Genomic DNA, 18,291 nt, shown 5'->3' on the forward strand with positions numbered 1-18,291 from the left:
AAACTAAGCTATGATCAGAATCAGAATCAGTTTTATTGTCACTTCCACAATACACACTAGGCATACAGGGGAGCAAAATACCGTTCTCCACAACTCGTGGTGCTTTCACATTTAAAAACAATAGACACATTAAAAAGAGGCGAGGCCGTTAAACACATTAAAAAGTAGAGAGAGCAGACAACATTGGTAAAACAATAAGTGCTGATGCATTCAAAGTGCAATCTAGATAAATGATGACTAAAACTAAGACATTTTCGTCAACAAATAAAAACTAGAACAAAATGTTAGTGAGGGACTAGTGGAGAAGAGATCCAGTAGAACTAAAAGATAAGTCATTTTATATTTGGTTGCGCTCAGGTGTTGCACTCTGAAAATAGCAGATCTAAGCTCAGTTGTGAGCTTATAGATCGGCTATGTTCAGCATGCAACCAAGTGTAAAATCAGCCATTACGACGCCATCAAGGCACCGCCAAAATACATTTCTGTCAACAAGATCAACTGTAGATTTAGTCGACTAAAATCTTATGATATTTAGTCAAAAACTAAAACTTTTCAGATGACAAAAAATATAACTAAAACTAAATTAAATGTTATTCAAAAGACTATGACCAAACTAAATCAAAATTTGTTGTCAAAATTAACACTGATACCGATAGTTTGTAACACAAGTTTCCAGTAGGGTTTACCTTACACCTGTTCTACCAGACTTCTACCACCAGACTTATAATAAACAGTGCATTCTTATTACTTGATTTATATTAGGCCTGCTGATGCACATATTAGTTCAAACAGCTTAACCCATTAAAACAGGGAACGCATCTGTGTAACCACTTAAACCAGTATTTTATACTTTGGCTATTCAGAAATAGCAGATATACAAGCTCATATGCATCGCGATGCGACACATTGTGAGCTTGTAGATCTGCTATTTTCAAATGCTTTTATACATTTTGAAAACATGAAATGGAAAATTTCTGCATAATGAGAACTACTTTTACTTTTGGTACTTTAAGTACATTTTGATGCCAACACTTTTGTACTCTTACTCAAGTAAATTCTGAATACCAGACTTGCACTTGTAAGTATTTCCATTATCTGCATTGTAGTATTGATACTTTTACTTAAGTAGAACATTTGAGTACTTCTTCCACCACTGCCTACTTACCTGTCAAAGTTCTGCTCCACAGTGACCACAGGACTCAGGTTGTCATACACAGAGAACAGAGGGTTTCCACGCTTAGCGGTGTAGGAACTAGAGGAGATTAAAAAAAAAGACACAAAATGGAGGGAGGTCCATTTAGGTACAGTACGTGACTGTGTCCAGTGTTGGGCTTTGTTGCACGCGGACCACCCATCTGACCACTTAACACGGCAGCCCGTTAAGCGGTCAGATGGGAGGAGCGCTTTCCGAGATTCTCAACCGGGCCTGATCCAGAAAAAAGGTTGATCAAGTACAAATACATTTACAATATGTCGCAATGCGACACCTTATGAGCATGTAAATCTGCTATTTTCACTACTTCTTAAAAAGGTTTTTATTATTATTATAATTTGTTTTTAATGTATATATTTTAATGACTCTTCTATAAAAATGCTTTTGAAAAATGTTTGAAAATGTGGGTGGGGGGGGGGGGGGTATTTTGAAATAATACAAACATTTTAGGAAATGAAAAAAAGGGATAGTTAAGCCCAATGCATACTCCTAGGAGAGCCGAAAAAAGTTTGGTTCGGCTCGGTCCATACTACAATATGACGTCATTCAGAGGTTCGGGAGCAAAATGTGATTGTTCGGTGCCTTCGAGATGTTGTAACTACGCGAACTCAGCTCTGGCTGTTCCGCATTGTTTCCTCATTCATTCAGCCCAGCTTTTAAGTTCATCCTGCCAGCACCAGCAAGTGTAAAAGCAGCGGTAGTTTGGAAGAGACACGAGCCAACTTCCAGGAGGAACAAACACCTCTGATATCTCCATCTTGTGACCATTCAAAACAAAGCCTAAGCCACATCACTAGAAAGGGAAAACCTCCGTCACAAATTCCCCACTGCGCGTCACGGTCACGATATCCAGGTATTAATATAACCATCTGTTCCACTTCCAGCAGTGCTGCTGGCTGTAGCGCAGCCTGCTTGAGCGGGTCTACACTCACTCGCTACCGGCACCAACAGCGCGAGCCGTGAGTGCGAGCCACAGAAGTATGAAATTACATTTGTCAGAACAGGTTTTTTTTTTTTTTTAATAGTTGTTTTGGTTCGGGGAGCCCAGAGCCATATAAGGAGAGTTGCGTCACCTCCGCTCACTTCATGGGGCCAGTCTTCTACAGAGCCTTCTATTGGTGAATAGTGACAAAGCCCTGAACCGGAAGTTTACGGAATGCACTGGAAGTCTATGAGCGTTTGTCACTATTTCGAGTTTACACGAACCACGTGACCGGTGCCGTTTTCTGCCCCCGAGGTGACGCAACTCTCTAATACAAGGCTCTGGGGAGCCCAACTGAGCCGACCTCAAGTCGGCTGTTCTACTGGAGGAAAGAAAAAAAAAATAATAATCGGGTCCTGACCCAGTGTTTGGGAAACACTGATCTATTGGATATGAATAATATCCAATAGACATTATATATTTATACACTTGTTATGTCCAACACATAAGCAGTTTCCCTCTGATACAGTACAGCTGCCGTTACCTTTATTTCCCCACAGACCACCACAGTGTGACTACACACACTACACACAAACACTGTGTTTAGTTAGACCTTTTATTTTCATCTGACGATGGAAAGTCTGCTACCATTTATATACAGCACACTGTCTGTTTTATTAATGAGACAGATAGTAGGAAAGCTGAGAGGGAGCAAGTGTAGGAGAGACAGATAGTGGGAAAGCTGAGAGGGAGGATAGACAGACAGTAGGAAAGCTGAGAGGGAGGAGAGACAGACAGAAGGAAAGCTGAGAGGGAAACAGTAGGAGAGACAGACAGTAGGAAAGCTGTGAGGGAGACAGAGTAGGAGAGACAGACAATAGGAAAGCTGAGAGGGAGGAGAGACAGACAGTAGGAAAGCTGAGAGGGAGGAGAGACAGACAGTAGGAAAGCTGAGAGGGAGGAGAGACAGACACTAGGAAAGCTGAGAGGGAGACAGTGTAGGAGAGACAATTAGTAGGAAATCTGAGAGGGAGACAGTGTAGGAGAGACAGACAGTAGGAAAGCTGAGAGGGAGACAGAGTAGGAGAGACAGACAATAGGAAAGCTGAGAGGGAGGAGAGACAGACAGTAGGGAAGCTGAGAGGGAGGAGAGACAGACAGTAGGAAAGCTGAGAGGGAGGAGAGACAGACAGAAGGAAAGCTAAGAGGGAGACAGTGTAGGAGAGATAGATAGTAGGAAATCTGAGAGGGAGACAGTGTAGGAGAGACAGACAATAGGAAAGCTGAGAGGGAGACAGTGTAGAAGAGACAGACAGTAGGAAAGCTGAGAGGGAGACAGTGTAGGAGAGACAGACAGTAGGAAAGCTGAGAGGGAGACAATGTAGAAGAGACAGACAGTAGATAGGCTATTTTCACTTTTAAATGTTTTTAAGATATTAACTCTTTGACTGCGGACGACGCGATAACGCGTCAAGTGCTACTTTGTCCAGTTGGCCGTCGACGCGCTTGACGCGCGTTCATTGTTTAATCTCTGATTGCGCTATGCTGCTTAATATTCAATGTTATTCTCGAGTTCCACTTACTTCACGGACATCTGCATCCGGTTTCATGACCTGGATTCCGTTTCCGGTTTTAGATTTTTTTTCCCAGTCATTTTCGTCCAAAATAGGTAAATAAACGGGTTTTCACACGGTATAACGGACAAACGGACAGGTTCTCTTCTATAATCTATGGTCTGGGTGACGATCAGTCATCGCCGTCGTGTATCACATCGTAATTTTGGCCGATCAAAACAATCTGGGACGACGTCACATCCGTTTTCATGTTTTTCCCTGTCTAATCTATCAAGAAGGGTGAGAGAGACCCAACGACCTGATCTAGCTGTCATGTGCTGCTCTCTAGTGGCGGATTTGTGCTGGGTCTTTAAATTATGTGTCCTTAAATTATTTTCATGAGAAAAATTCAAAATATAAAAATAAAAAAACACGAAAATTGCTGGCACTGGGGGAGTACTTTATGAAAATACTCTGGCAGTCAAAGAGTTAAGAAAAGGAAGGGTTTTGGACCTATATCTATTCTATAGGTGATTGTATACCTGTAGAAGTGAGCTTTGATTCGCTCCTTGATCAGCCAGAGGGGATGATGTGATTGGTTGTGGAGGTTCTGCCCCACCTTGGCCAGGATCTTCTCCGTCACATTGGTGAAGTTGTCACGCGGGTAGGCGTGACCTAACACCGTCACCGTCTCCTGGCCAATCACAGGTCGAGAGGCGGGGCCAGAGTCTGTGCTCTGCAGGCGACGACACGAGAGGAGGACGTGCTTGCACGTCCTCGCTGTTCTGCCATTGGCTGAGAGGGTTGATGATGAGCAGCCGTGCGGCCAATGGCAGGGTAGGGATTCTAGGAAGGGGAGGGGCAAACGGAAGGTCCTGCAGTGGATCCGCATGGGGATTGGTCCACGGACCTGGGGAGAGAGAAGGAGACAAAAGCAAAAAGAACGAGTGGATTAGAATATAAGTTAAAGAGACAAAAAGTATATTGTTGCTTTTGGGTGGACACAAAAAAGTTTTTTCTTTTTAATTAAAGTAGTGAAAATAGCAGATCTATAAGCTCACAATGTGTCGCATTGTGACACGTACCATGTTTTGATGTGGCCTTGCCTCTAAAAGGACAAAAGTCCAGGCCTGGCAGCAAGTATTGAATATTTTCTTAGCGATTATTCGATTAACCAATTACCGTAAGCCCTATGGTAGACTTTGTCGCGCAACTGTGTCACACAAAAATGGTGAAAATAGCTGATCTACAAGCTAATGTAATCGATTAAAGCCATTGGCTTTATTAACTGTAGCTACCCTGAAGTGTATTAGAATGAAAAACTGATTAGACTGAATTATTCGATTCCTGTTTTGGACAGTTCTAGACCACCTATTACCAATGTTTTGACCCATATATTGTTTAAAAAGATAGTGTAATGCATCCGGCCTTGTTGAGGGTCTATACGAACATAATTGGCCCGTGTTTGGGAGAGGGAAGTCGGGCACATATACACATGTGGACAAAACCAGTGGTGGTTTTGTCCACGTTTACTTGAGTACACATACTCAAGTACAGGATAATTTGTGTGTTTTTTTTGTTTTACTTTACTGGAGTATTTCCAATTTCCAATACTTTTACTTCTACTCCACTACATTTCAGAGGCAAATATTGTACTTTTACGCCAGTACAATTATTTGAAAACTTAAGTTACTCGTTACTTTGAAGACGTAAATTATTACTCTTTGAAAATAGACGATCTACAAGGTTGCAAAGTTTTTCTCCTCCCGTTTTTTCCCAGTGCCCGGATCTTACTTTCTTTTGTTTACTATCTACTTTCCCTTTGATCCAGGAACACTACTAACACTATCTGCCTACCTCTGATCTCCGCTGAGAGCCTGGTTTTATCATTTCTTTCAACTCCAGTTTATTGTAAAAGCAACAAGTTTACACTAGGACATAAAAGAGTTGGTGAAATTATTTTGTGAACATATTGAGCTAAAACTGAGGTAAACTGAGCTAAAACAGATTTGCTGTGAGCACACGCACGTGCAAATCGCTTGCACACACACGCGTGCGCACACACACGCGTGCGCACATGCACGCACACAGCACCTGCCAGCCAGAATATCTAGTGGCCTGGTTTGGCCTGGAGTGATTCTGCACACAGTTCAACAAATCATTTCAGCACACCCACCCACCCACCCACCCCCACCCCCCCACACACACACACACACACACACACACACACACACACACACACACACACACACACAGAGTGAACTGTAAGACAGTGAGACTCAGCTATTTATCGAAGGTTAGCTGAGGTGAAACATACTGTAGTGCAGTTTAACACACAGACACACACACAATAAACAAAGTACCCAAAAGTACGAGGGTGGAGCACACGGTCATAAAAGAGATACAAATTAAAGTGCTGTACAGAAAACAAACAAATACGCACTCGGTAAACAAAGGTTTATTACTGTGTACACCAGAACACAAACTCTCCATCTCTGTCTCTCATACATACTGTCCATGTCTAGCAGACTGAAGACAGAGAGAGAGACAATGTTAATATCAGAAGGAGGAGAAGACAGGAGAGGAAAATGTTAATCCATTAAGACCGGGAAAGCATCTGTGTCATTTTAAGATTCATTTGGCTATTCGAAAAATAGCAGATCTACAAGCTCATACACGTAGCGTGGATCGTTTAGTTTGTTTTAAAGCAAAAAAAAAAATACTCCGATCTGTGCTTCTGGGGGGTCCCTAGAACAACATATTTTGAGATGGGGGTCCGCGGCCAAATACATACAATTCTGTGGGTCCTTGAAATGGAAAAGTTAGAGCACCACTGATATAGCGACATACAGTACTGTTAGGATTTAGAAAACATTTTCAGATTATGTATTTGGTGGCGGACCGCCATCTCAAAATGTTTTGTCCCAGGGACCCCCCAGAAGCAAATATTTGAGTTACAAATGTTCGCTTACATATATATTCAAAGATTTGCACAAATGTTCACAATTGTTCAAAAAAATTGCCAAATATATCTAAAAATGTCCCAGTCTTAAAGGGTTAATATTAGAAGGAGGAGAAGACAAGAGAGGAGAGGAGAGGAGAGGGGCAGGCCCTCTATCATTTCCCCTCAAATATTTGTCCTTCCCCCTGACACCCACACACACACACACACACAGTGTCTTACTATACTTGCGAGGACATCAAAATTAAATAACAGCATCGAAAATAGCCAAAAACGGTAGCCTGGAAATAGCAGATCTACAAGCTTGTAGATCGGCTATTGTCCGTTGTGACCTTAAAGGGATACTTCACTTTAGGGCCGGGGACACATTTAAAAAAAATATTAAAAATAAATGAAAAAAGTTATGGAAAATTCATGGCCCCCTCACGCATTAGAGTGTCCTACTAATGCGTGAGGGGGCCATGAATTTTCCATAATTTTTTCTTTTATTTTTAATATTTTTTTTAAATGTGTCCCCGGCCCGAGAGTGAAATATCCCTTTAACCTGAATCTCTAAAAAAAAGTAACCATAAAACTATTTCTCTTGTGAGGAGGACCAGGAAAATGGTTCCTCACAATGTCTATTTCTCAAATTATGCTGTACTTGTGGGGACATTAAGGTCCTTACAAGTGTAGTATTGCAAGTACACACACACACACACACACACACACACAGCGAGGAGTGTCCCCGGCTCAGACAAAGGGGTGTTGCATTGCAGTGGCAATGCAGCAAAATGGATTATTGTTCCTAAATCCATAAAGCTTCACCTTCCAGCAGGTACACCGCTTTACTGCTACAGCAAAGTCACACACACACACACACACACACACACACACGTACACATACACACACCCACGCACACGCACACCACACGCACACCACACGCACAAAAGATACGACACCTCAGAGGTTCTGTGTAGATCCAGTGGTTCTCAACCTGTGGGCTGGGGCCCACTGGTGGGCCGTGAGGATATTGCAAGTGGACCCCCCAAATAAATCAGCAACAAACTTCACATTTGTAATGATAAAATAACATTAATTAAAAAATGTTTTTAAGAAAAACAACACCTTGAAAAATGGGTTTATATTTCGATACAGATGTACAGGAACTTAAAGGAGAAGTTCACCCAAAAAAAATTACTTATTTTCTATCAATTACACACCCCATGAAGCTTTGAATTCATGGATATGTTTTCGTTTTTGTCGCATTCCTAAGCCAATAATTTGATGACCGGCGGAGTCAAAGAGTCAAAGAGTCTCCTACTGAGTCACCTATTGACCGATGACCCGGTCATCAAATTATGAATGACCCAGCAAATCAAACTCTGAAATGGTTTATAAAAAATGTAAAAGTATACCTTGATTGATTGATTGAATACTTTATTAACAGTTTGCAAAGACAGGCACAGGGAAGTACAGTTCGATATACAAGGTCTGTTAAGAGGATTTTAAACCCAAGAAAGCACTATGGCTCGTTTCCATTGGGGTCCTTTGTACTCAATTCATCTAACTACACGCATATCTACTGTGGGTGCTGGCGTTAAGCGTTAAGGAGATAAGGATAATTCCTTTAACAGGTCCGTACATGAAAGTCCTTGCGGTCTTGTTTCCAATGAGGGCCTGTGAGCAATTAGGGGTTAAGAGTCTTGCTCAGGGACGAATTTAATTTCATCGACACATTTGCTGGCCTGGCCTGGAATCGTACCTGTGCCAACCAGGGCCTCTGGCTCCCTAGGCGGGCTCACTAACCACTCAGCTATGGCCGCCCCTTATTAGATAACCTTAATTATATGGTAAAGACATTTACCATATACATTATTTGAGCAGGATTCTCTTCCAATAAAGATGTATTTACCATAGTTTGGTTTGCAGGCTCTGGATGGAAGCCAGAGAAACCAAACACTGCAGCTGTGGTTACAGCAAAGTCACACACACACACGCACACACGCACGCACACACCCATTTTTGGAAAATCTTGAACACTTTTGCAAATCTTTGAATATGTTTTCTTAAAGCTATCATTTGTAAGTTGTAACTCAAATCTTTGCTTCTGGGGTTCCCTGGAACAAAACATTTTGAGATGGTCCGCGGTCCGTTCACAACAGTTTTCTGAAAAAAAAATATGTTGCTGTATTATCAGTGGTTCTCAAACTTTTTCATGTGTAGGTTCCCCCAACATTATATGTATTTGTCCGCCGACTCCCATCAAGATATATTGTTCCAGATATTTGAGTGAAAAATGCTGTTTAAAAAAAAAAATTCAAAGATTTGCACAAATGTTCAAGATTTTTCAAAAATAGCAGATCTACAAGCTACTGTATGAGCTTGTAGATCTGCTATTTTTGAATAGCCAAAGTATAAAATAATGAGTATAGCTCAAATCTAAAATGACACAGATGGGTTCCCGAATTGAATGGGTTAATCAAACTAATCGATTTAATCAATTATAAACAAATTGATTATAATACAGTACTTGATTTTCAAAAGTATTATGGTAAATGGACTGCATTTATATATCTCCTCTCTAGTCTTTCCAAACCTTGAAAGCGCTTTACAATGTACGTTACATTCACCCATTCACACGTACATTCACACACCGACGGCGGAGCCGCGGAGGAAACCATGCAGGGCTACCTGCTCATCGAGAGCCGTTAGGGGTTCAGTGACTTGCTCAAGGACACTTTGACACGTAGACAGGAGGAGCTGCATTGGGGTATCGAACCTGGAACCTTGGGATTCCAAGACGGCCACTCTACCTCCTGAGCCTCAAAACGTGTCACACCGTGATGCGTTTCAAGCTTGTAGATGTGCTTTTTTTTAGTTTGCATTGTTTATCGTTTTTTTTTATTTTTTTTATTTTCACCATTGTAAGACAAAGATAATCAGACTAATCAATCATTAATCAATCTATTTGTATTAATCAAACCAAGTTGTCAATAGCATAATCACTGAGAAGCTACAGTAATTGATCGTTGTGGCCCCTGAGAGGAAGTGAAACAGCGTAAGAGTAAAACCGGGACCTTCGATTCCTCAAACAACATCTGCATAATGCTGAGCTCCACCTGCTGTGTTCTCAACCCCCCGACCCCCCCCCCCCCACACACACACACACACACGTGCCGTTGGGGGGGGGGGGGGGGTGTCAGCAGGAGAATCAGTCATAACATCAAGGTCATGCACAATGACATTGATATCCACGTCGTGAGCTTATACAGCTGCTAGTTTAGCAGTACAGGTGTTGAGGAAATGTACTTTCCTCAAATGTATACACGCATGCACGCACGCACGCACACACACGCACTCGCACACGCAAACACACACTCACACACATCATCAGTGTGTTTCTTCATTGTCTTATCAGCTCATGCATTAGTGGGAGGCGTTATCTGTTCATATTATACATGCATAGTGTTCTACGTGTGTGATCAGTTAATCAACCTGTTCTCAACGTCCGGTCCGGGGACCACCAGGGATTGTAACCAAATGGACCCATTTGGTTCCATTTCTATCCTCTCAAGAGTTAAATAAACACTGAGGATTTTACAGTGAAGACTGGGTTTCTAGACCCCCCCCGTTTCATATGCATGAGCCCCCATCGACCCCAAATTTGATGACATTTTTTTATCTCTGAGATTCCAATCCACACTGTAAAATCCTCAGTGTTAAAATAACCCAGAGAATGATCTGTAGTGGAGTAGTACAGTAAAACAGACATACTCATCAGGTAAAGTATAAGTACCTCAAAATTGTACTTAGCTACAGTACTTTCCACCACTCCATTTGTGTTCCATGTGTGTGTGAGCTGTTAATCCTTAATTCCTCTCTTATTCCACTGTGTCACACAATGATGAAAAGACAGCCGACACGCTCTGCACTAATTGTTTAAATACACAGCAGTTAGCATGAGGACATTATGGTGAAAGTGGAAGTGTTAAGAGTTCGTTTGAACTGGGATTGACTTCAAATAATGTAATTTTTGGCCTGGGGAACATTACAAGTCGAAGTCATTAGAGACAGCAGAATCCTTTCAGAAGCCATGGTTTAAATGGGATTCCAGCTCTTTTAAGACTAAAGGCAAAGTTTTTAAACAAAACCAGTTTTCCCTTGTTCTGCAGGAAAGTGAATATTGAATCAAGTAGGTTTTATTTGTCATTAACTTGAACTAATACAAGCAAAAGCAGCTAAATGTTGTTGGGAGTAGTTCCGCTAAAGGTTGCACAACATCCTAGACATAATATATTAAGTAAGAGAATAAATAATACCTGCTGCAACATCTCACCTAACCTGACCTGGCATTGGCCGGACTGATGGCGTGGATTCACTCACCCACGTTCTACGTGTGGGTGGCTCCGCTGGCTAGTGCCAGGCTGACCCTAACCCCTAATTAGCACTGTCTCTAACCCCCAGGAGACAGTGGGGGCAGTAGCATGCCACTTGGACACAGGCCGGGGTCTGATCAGCCTCGGGCGGGTCGCCTGGAGGAGGGTGTCTGTTGCAAGACCCGAAACACCCTGTGACTCCAGGTAACAACACTGACGATGTGTCCAAGTTTGTGCATCAGTTGATGTTTAATTAACTAATACTATATATATATATATATATATATATATATATAGTTAGAAAAATAAAATATCTCATCTTAGACAGGTACATTAGCTCAGTGGTTCTCAATCTGTGGGTCGGGACCCCCAGAAGTGTGCAGGTGATGTACTCATACTGTATACATATCTAACTGTGCCGGTAAAGAGCATATGGATATCTAATCAGTAGCAGCAATATCACAGTCAAATGTGCAAGGAGTACATAAATGAGAGTCACAGGAAGCCACAGTCCTATATCATTAGACTATGGGGGTATCATTTAACGACAGGCAGCTGCCTCGACACTCCACCCCTTAAGACTCTGTTTACCACTCAGCTCTGAGGTTTATGACTGGTGGTGACAACTACAATACTCCTCACTGTATCTGAACCCATGCATTTATTCGGACAGTTTTTTCTCTTTTTTCTTTTTAAATGACTCAGACATAACCATAATATATAGAGGCTGGCCATGGCCCGTCACTATAAGACGCTTGACAAAGCCGGATGCACCGCGCTGGATTCAAACCCCTAGACACTGAGTGGTGGGCAGCAGACATTCCTAAGACATACTGTAGCACTGTCTTGGGTTGGTTCTTGTACTCTTGGGTTTCAATTCTTACTGTTGTTGCTGTTATGATGACACCTGAAATGGCTCTCTGGGGATGAATATCTGTTCTTACTCTTTATCATCTTTACGTCCCCTCTTCTCTGAAACAGTTTTCTGGCTGATGAGGATATTATGTTTTATATCCTTATGTATTATATTTTATACTATTTTCCCTCTCTTCCTAATCTGTTTTTAAAATCCTCCTGTGGACAGTTGCTGTAAATTAAGGTCTCAATACAAACACTTGGCACAATGCATTGTCGTCATCATCACGGACTGTCTTCCCTCCTATTCAAGGGCCTTTGAGGACGAAATAAACGCATAAGTCCCTTCAGCTCTGTGGGATCAGAAAAGTGTTCAACTGAATATAAACATCTGCAGTTAGTTTGTGCTATTTCTCTGCGTGGTAAAATGTCAAAGCTTGGACATGGCAATATGCCACATTTATGGGGGGTAAAACATACCCGCTGTGGGAGCAACTATGTCTATCTAAAGATTGAGATTGAGTGCCGCGCTGTGAGCTTGTAGATCTGGTACGCAAATCTTTGAATATACATTTTTCTAAAAGGAACATTTGTCAATTGTCAAATGTTCATTTGTCAAACATTTGACAAATGTCTTCTAAATCCTAACAGTTTTTTGAAAAAAACGTATGATGCTATATCAGTGGTTCTCAAACCTTTTCATGTCAAGGACCACCCAAAATTATTTTGTTTTTAGCCGCCGAACCCCATCGAAATACGTTGTTCCAGGGACCCCAGAAGCAAAGATTTGAGTTAAAAATGTTGTTTAAAAACATATTTAGGCATTCAAAGATGTGCACACATTTTCACGATTTAAAAAAAATAATAGCCAAAGTATAAAATAATGGTCATAGCTCAAATCTAAAGTGACACAGATGTGTTCCCGGATTGAATGAGTTAAAGAAGCACTTCGACCATTTTCAATTTTGCACAATGCGTAGTCATCGTCAATGACCAACTTCCCTCCTATTCAAGGGCTTTCGGGGACGAAATAAACATATAAGTCCCTTCGGGCTCTGTGGGATCAGTGTTCAACTGAACATAAACATCTGCAGTTAGTTTGTGCTATTTCTCTGCGTGGTAAAATGTCAAAGCGTTGGACATGGCACTACGCCACATTTTATGGGGGGTAAAAAATGCCCGCTGTGGGAGCAACTATGTCCAATCTAAAGATCACATTTAGGATTTACAAGTCACCCTCCGTTATGGATTACAGCCGGAGCCACTGTTTTGGAAATAGATCGACTTTTGAACGAGGTCACTGCTGGTAAACTCCAGATGACAACAGCGTTGGAAGAGGACTTAATTTATACTCCTCGGGGGATATGTTGCTTCTTTTCTGCGTGGTAATAAAAATTCCATACCACCCCAGCCCGGGCACACGGTGTAAATCTCAATGCAGGCAGTGGTGGAAAGTAACATTAAAGGAGTACTTCGACCATTTTCAACCTTATCTTCCTTTTCACCATTTCTGTCTACTCAGACAGTGTAAATTTCATTGCAAATTCTGATTTAGTCTTAGTCTTTTGAATAACACATCATTTAGTTTCAGTCCTATTTGTAGTCATCTGAAATGATTTAGTCTCAGTCTAGTTTTAGTCAACTAATATAACAATATTTCTAAGTCTTAGTCTTTTAGCCTTAGTCTTAGTCAATAAAATGAACACTGCATGGAACCTAAATATCACATTAATATAGTGTTAATTATAGACAGCAAATTCGGATTAGTCTTAGTCTAAGTCTTTTTAATAACAAACCATTTAGTTTTAGTCATCTGAAATTGTTTAGTCTTAGTCTAGTCTTAGTTGACTAAATATCAAAATGTTTTTAGTCTTAGTCTTCAAAATTTACACTGGTCTCAGAGGAGGGCTGTGGACAGTTCAGAAACCTGTGACATCATCAGTGGGCAGGTTTGGTCAAGAGTTCACACTTATTTTTTAAACTATTTTATTAATGCAAGAAGTCAGCATGCTAACTTTCCAGGAAGAGAAAGTACAACATTTCCCTCTGAGATGTAGTGGAGTAGATGTATAAAGTGCAACGCAATGGAGAATGAAGTAAAGTAAAAGTACTTTTACATAGTACTCAAGTACAGAACTTGAGTGAAAGTTATGTTACATTCCACCACGGCCCAATTACCAGGTAGGATTTTGCCGTGTCGGTGGATTTAGTGAGACGTACCTTGTTGAGGGACAGACAGCGATGACACAGTGTCCCTCGGGGAGGTCAGTGGGATATCCGAGCCGGCCAATCAGCAGAGATCTTTGCCTGATGTTCACAAATCTGGAGAAAAAATGAAATATTGCAGAAATATGAACCACGGACTGAAAGGACGACAATGCACTTTATACTGGAGCTGATGTAATACGCACGCGCACACGCACGCAGAGACCCTCTTAGAGGCGGCTACAGGGTCGATTGTGGATCAAATTCATAACCGAGACAAAAGAAATTACATCAATTCATACCATCCACCGTCCAATCATGCTCAGGGTTGCTGGTTTGAATGTGAATAAGTACTAAGTACTAAGTACTTTTACTTACATGTAAGTGAAGAAAATTACCATCATTCACTTGACGGTAATACCATCAGGTATCTTGTTATTTTTAACTAAGCTTTTCAACTTAACGTACATGTAAGTAAAAGTAGCGATACCTCAGAATCATTCAAAATGTGTCTTTTGTATAGCTTTATTTTCACTATAAAAAATAAAAAAAACGTTCATTAATCGTAATCAAGGCAAAAGTTCAAAATAATCGTGATATTGATTTGAAGTCACATCGAGCAGTTGGTATGGTCACACAACATGCACGCGTACACAAATGAACACAATAAGAAATGCATTAATCGAGACAGAGGCATATAAATGCAAATACTGTGTCTCTCGCGCTCTCTCCCTCTCTCTCTCTGTGTGAAACGCACACACACACACACACACACACACACACACACACACACACACACACACACACACACACACACACACACACACACACACACACACACACACACACACACACACACACACACACACACACACACACACACACACACACACACACACACACACACACAGGGATTGAAGCCAGGGAAACCTCACACCATGATACCATGTACGTGAGGGGTGTGTGTCCATGTGTGTCCGGGGAAAACCTCAAAACATTACAGGAACAGGTGGCCTGTTCTCCTCTCTCTCTCTCCCGCTTGGCAGCGAGTTCTTCATCTCTCCTTTGTTCTCTCCATATCCGTTCATCCTGCTTCCCTCTCGTCTCTGCAGGTTTTGGCAGGGGGTTGTTCCTGCCCCCCTACCCCCCCCCCCTTCTCCCTCCCCTCCCAGGGTGTTCCTCTCTGGCGTTCTAACAATTACCTCTGTCACCTAGCAAGTTAGCACCAAAACGCTAACTTGCTAGCCATGAGGAAAATATCCAATGTGAACGGCAGTTCTGTGGCCGTCTGGCCGAAAATATCGATGCCAGAGTTCAGAGGAGAACGGCTAGACTGGTGTGAGCTGATAGAAAGGCAACAGTAACTCATATAACCACTCGTTACAACCAAGGTATGCAGAAGAGCATCTCTGAACGCACCACAGGTCAAGCCTTAACCCATTAAGACCGGGACACATCTGTCATTTTAGATTTTAACCACTTTAACCATTATCTTATACTTTGGCTATTCAACAATAGCATACAGTATATGCAAGCTCAGGATTGTAGATCTGCAGTCTTTTTGAAAAGTCATGAACATTTGTGCAAATCTTCTGAATAAAATATCTCCAAAGCGAACGTTTGTAACTCAAATCTTTGCTTCTGCGGATTCTACAAATGTCTTCTAAATCCTAACAGTTTTTTGAAAAAAACGTATATCGCTATAATCAGTGGTTTTCACACTTTTTCATGTCAAGGGCCCCCGAAATGAGCCGTACTTGGCCGCGGACCCCCATCTCAAAATATGTTGTTCCAGGGACCCCCAGAAGCAAAGATTTGAGTTAAAAATGTTTGCTTTAAAAATATATATATTCAAAGATTTGCACACATTTTCAAGATTTTTCAAAAATAGTAGATCTACAAGCTCATAGTGCGGCACTCGGTGCCACGCCATGAGCTTGTATATCTGCTACTTCTTTTATAGCCAAAGTATAAAATAATGGTTAAAGTGGTTACACAGATGCGTTCCCGGTTTTAATGTCAGATGGGCTACATCCGAGTACAAATCATACATACGTACATGTAACGTGAGGCATCAAATTGTAGCCTTGGTTTCCTGTTCTTATAGCTGACAGGAGTGGCACCTGGTGTGGTGTTCTGCTGCTGTAGCCCATCTGCAGATGGGCTACAGCAGCAGAACACCACACCAGGTGCCACAGGAAACCAAGGCTACAATTTGCACAGACTCACCTAAATTGGACAATGGAAGATTGGAAAAAACGTTGCCTGGTCTGAAGCGTTCTCCATAAACCCTGAGGATGGGTGTGAGTGAAAATCCCTAATTCAGCAGTTTGTGTAATACTCAGACCAGCCCGTTTGGCACCAATAACCATGTCATATTCAAAGTCACTTAAACAGCTTTTCTTCCACATTCTGATGCCTGGGTTGGACTGCAGCAGATCATCTTGACTATGTCTTCAGGCCTAAATGCATTGAGTTGGTGTCATATGATTAGGCTGATTATAAATGTGCGTTAAAGGGATAGTTCACCCCTAAAAATAATTTTTTTCTATCGATTGGTCACCTTCATGGAGACTTGAATTCATGGGGAAACAAATTGCTATGCCAATAAGCCAATAATTTGATGACTGGCAGCGGTTCCGGTAGGAGACGCAAAGATTCTCCTTTGTGTCTCCTACCAGAAGCGCTGCCTACCGGTCCGCTGGTCATCAAATTATTGGCTTAGGAATGTGACAAAAAACAAAAAATATCCATGAATTCAAGTCTCCAAGGGGTGACTCATCGATAGAAAACAAGTCATTTTGGGGGGGGAACTATCTCTTTAAGGTGCAGTCAAAGAGGGGTGTCTAAAAAATGGCCGGCGTGTGAATAAAATGTGCTTCTCAATTATTAGATTAATATGGCGAGCTGAGGACCTTCTCACAGCACCGGGCGTCTCAGTGGATTGGTCAAAAAAAAAGGGAACAAATTGCCAGGCCATGGTGTCAGGATTAGATCACATTAGCCTATTTGAATGTAAGTGTGCATCATCACTTCTCATCGGTCTATTTAGTTTAAGGCCAGATTCCTAAATAGTTGCATGAAAAACGGTCCAAAACCGCGACCTTAATCTGTCAATAGCTTCAGCCTGGCTCGCTGCACACCTCTAATTTATAACATCTATAAATTATACAGTTAGGACTGCAGTATGGAAAATGATCTAATTTATAACATCTATAATTCATACAAGTAAGGCTACACTATATAAATAGTGTATATACATGAAGACCTGACATGGCAACTGTGGCTGTGTAGTAGGGTGGTTACTGCGACAGCCATACCAGTTATGTAAAAAAACAAAATGCTCTTCGAGATGGCTTTGAAACCCCTTTTATATTACACATACTGTGCTGTAGAAGGCAACAGCAATACTGTGTACATTTAGTTTTCTCTCAGAGGTTTGGAGGGCTCATTTGATGTTGGCATAATGTTACCACACAAGTCAACAACAACTAAACCAATGCCGCTTTGCATGCTAATGTATTGTACTAAAATCTCCTTTCATTTTTGGTCGGTTAGTAATTGGATGGTACTGTATGTGTACCCGTTTCATCTTGTATTGAGCACTAGTGTCTGTTGTGTTTTGCAGTTGTTTGTTATGCGTTTGTATGTGTGTATAACTTAAAAAATTATGCAATGCAAATATTTGAATAATAACAACAACCAGAAGTTTATATTATTATTTTTTTCTTTTCTTTTATGGAACAGGGACGTCAATGTTACGTTTGTTACCTTCTTTAAAAATGATCCAATACAGTACTGTTTCAATCGGGCATTTGATAAGGTGAAGATGTTAAGGGTGTACTTAGGGGTGTTCCCAGTTTAATCAGAGACTAAGCTGTATAAATAACCTAGCTCTACTCAGACATTAATCTGAACCTAGTTTCAGTCAGAGCCAGGCTTTGCATAGAGACAAACTTTATACAGAGCCTAAGGCTGCGTTTAGACTGGCAGCCAAATACAGCCTAAATCAGATCCAGATTGGAATCCGATTTGTTTTATTAAGTCTGAACAGAGACAGGTCACATGGAATTCGATTTTTACAAATCCAACTTGAGCCACATTCAGAGGTGGTTTCAAATATGTATATATATTTCTAAAGATGCGTCTCAGTCTGAACGCAGTACCACCCACGTCGCATATCAAACTGTCCAAAACGTCACTTGTTGCAGTGCGACCCAGT

The 18,291-nt window shown here is 41.4% G+C and overlaps 1 protein-coding gene across 1 annotated transcript in view; it reads right to left on the reverse strand.

Annotated features, from left to right (window-relative positions):
- fars2 (phenylalanyl-tRNA synthetase 2, mitochondrial) overlaps nucleotides 1-18,291 on the reverse strand; it is a 130,805-nt gene that overhangs the window by 87,679 nt on the left and 24,835 nt on the right. Inside the window, exons 3-5 of the mRNA XM_080418527.1 lie at nucleotides 14,085-14,186; nucleotides 4,231-4,598; nucleotides 1,166-1,252 (exon numbers count right to left, since the gene is read on the reverse strand). Of these exons, the coding sequence (XP_080274653.1) occupies nucleotides 1,166-1,252; nucleotides 4,231-4,580 (437 nt within the window). The 5' untranslated portion in view covers nucleotides 4,581-4,598; nucleotides 14,085-14,186. The remainder of the gene's footprint in view (nucleotides 1-1,165; nucleotides 1,253-4,230; nucleotides 4,599-14,084; nucleotides 14,187-18,291) is intronic.

This window comes from Gymnoscopelus braueri (genome assembly GCF_963280865.1).
Source record: "Gymnoscopelus braueri genome assembly, chromosome: 21".
In the NCBI taxonomy this organism is placed as follows: Eukaryota; Metazoa; Chordata; class Actinopteri; order Myctophiformes; family Myctophidae; genus Gymnoscopelus; species Gymnoscopelus braueri.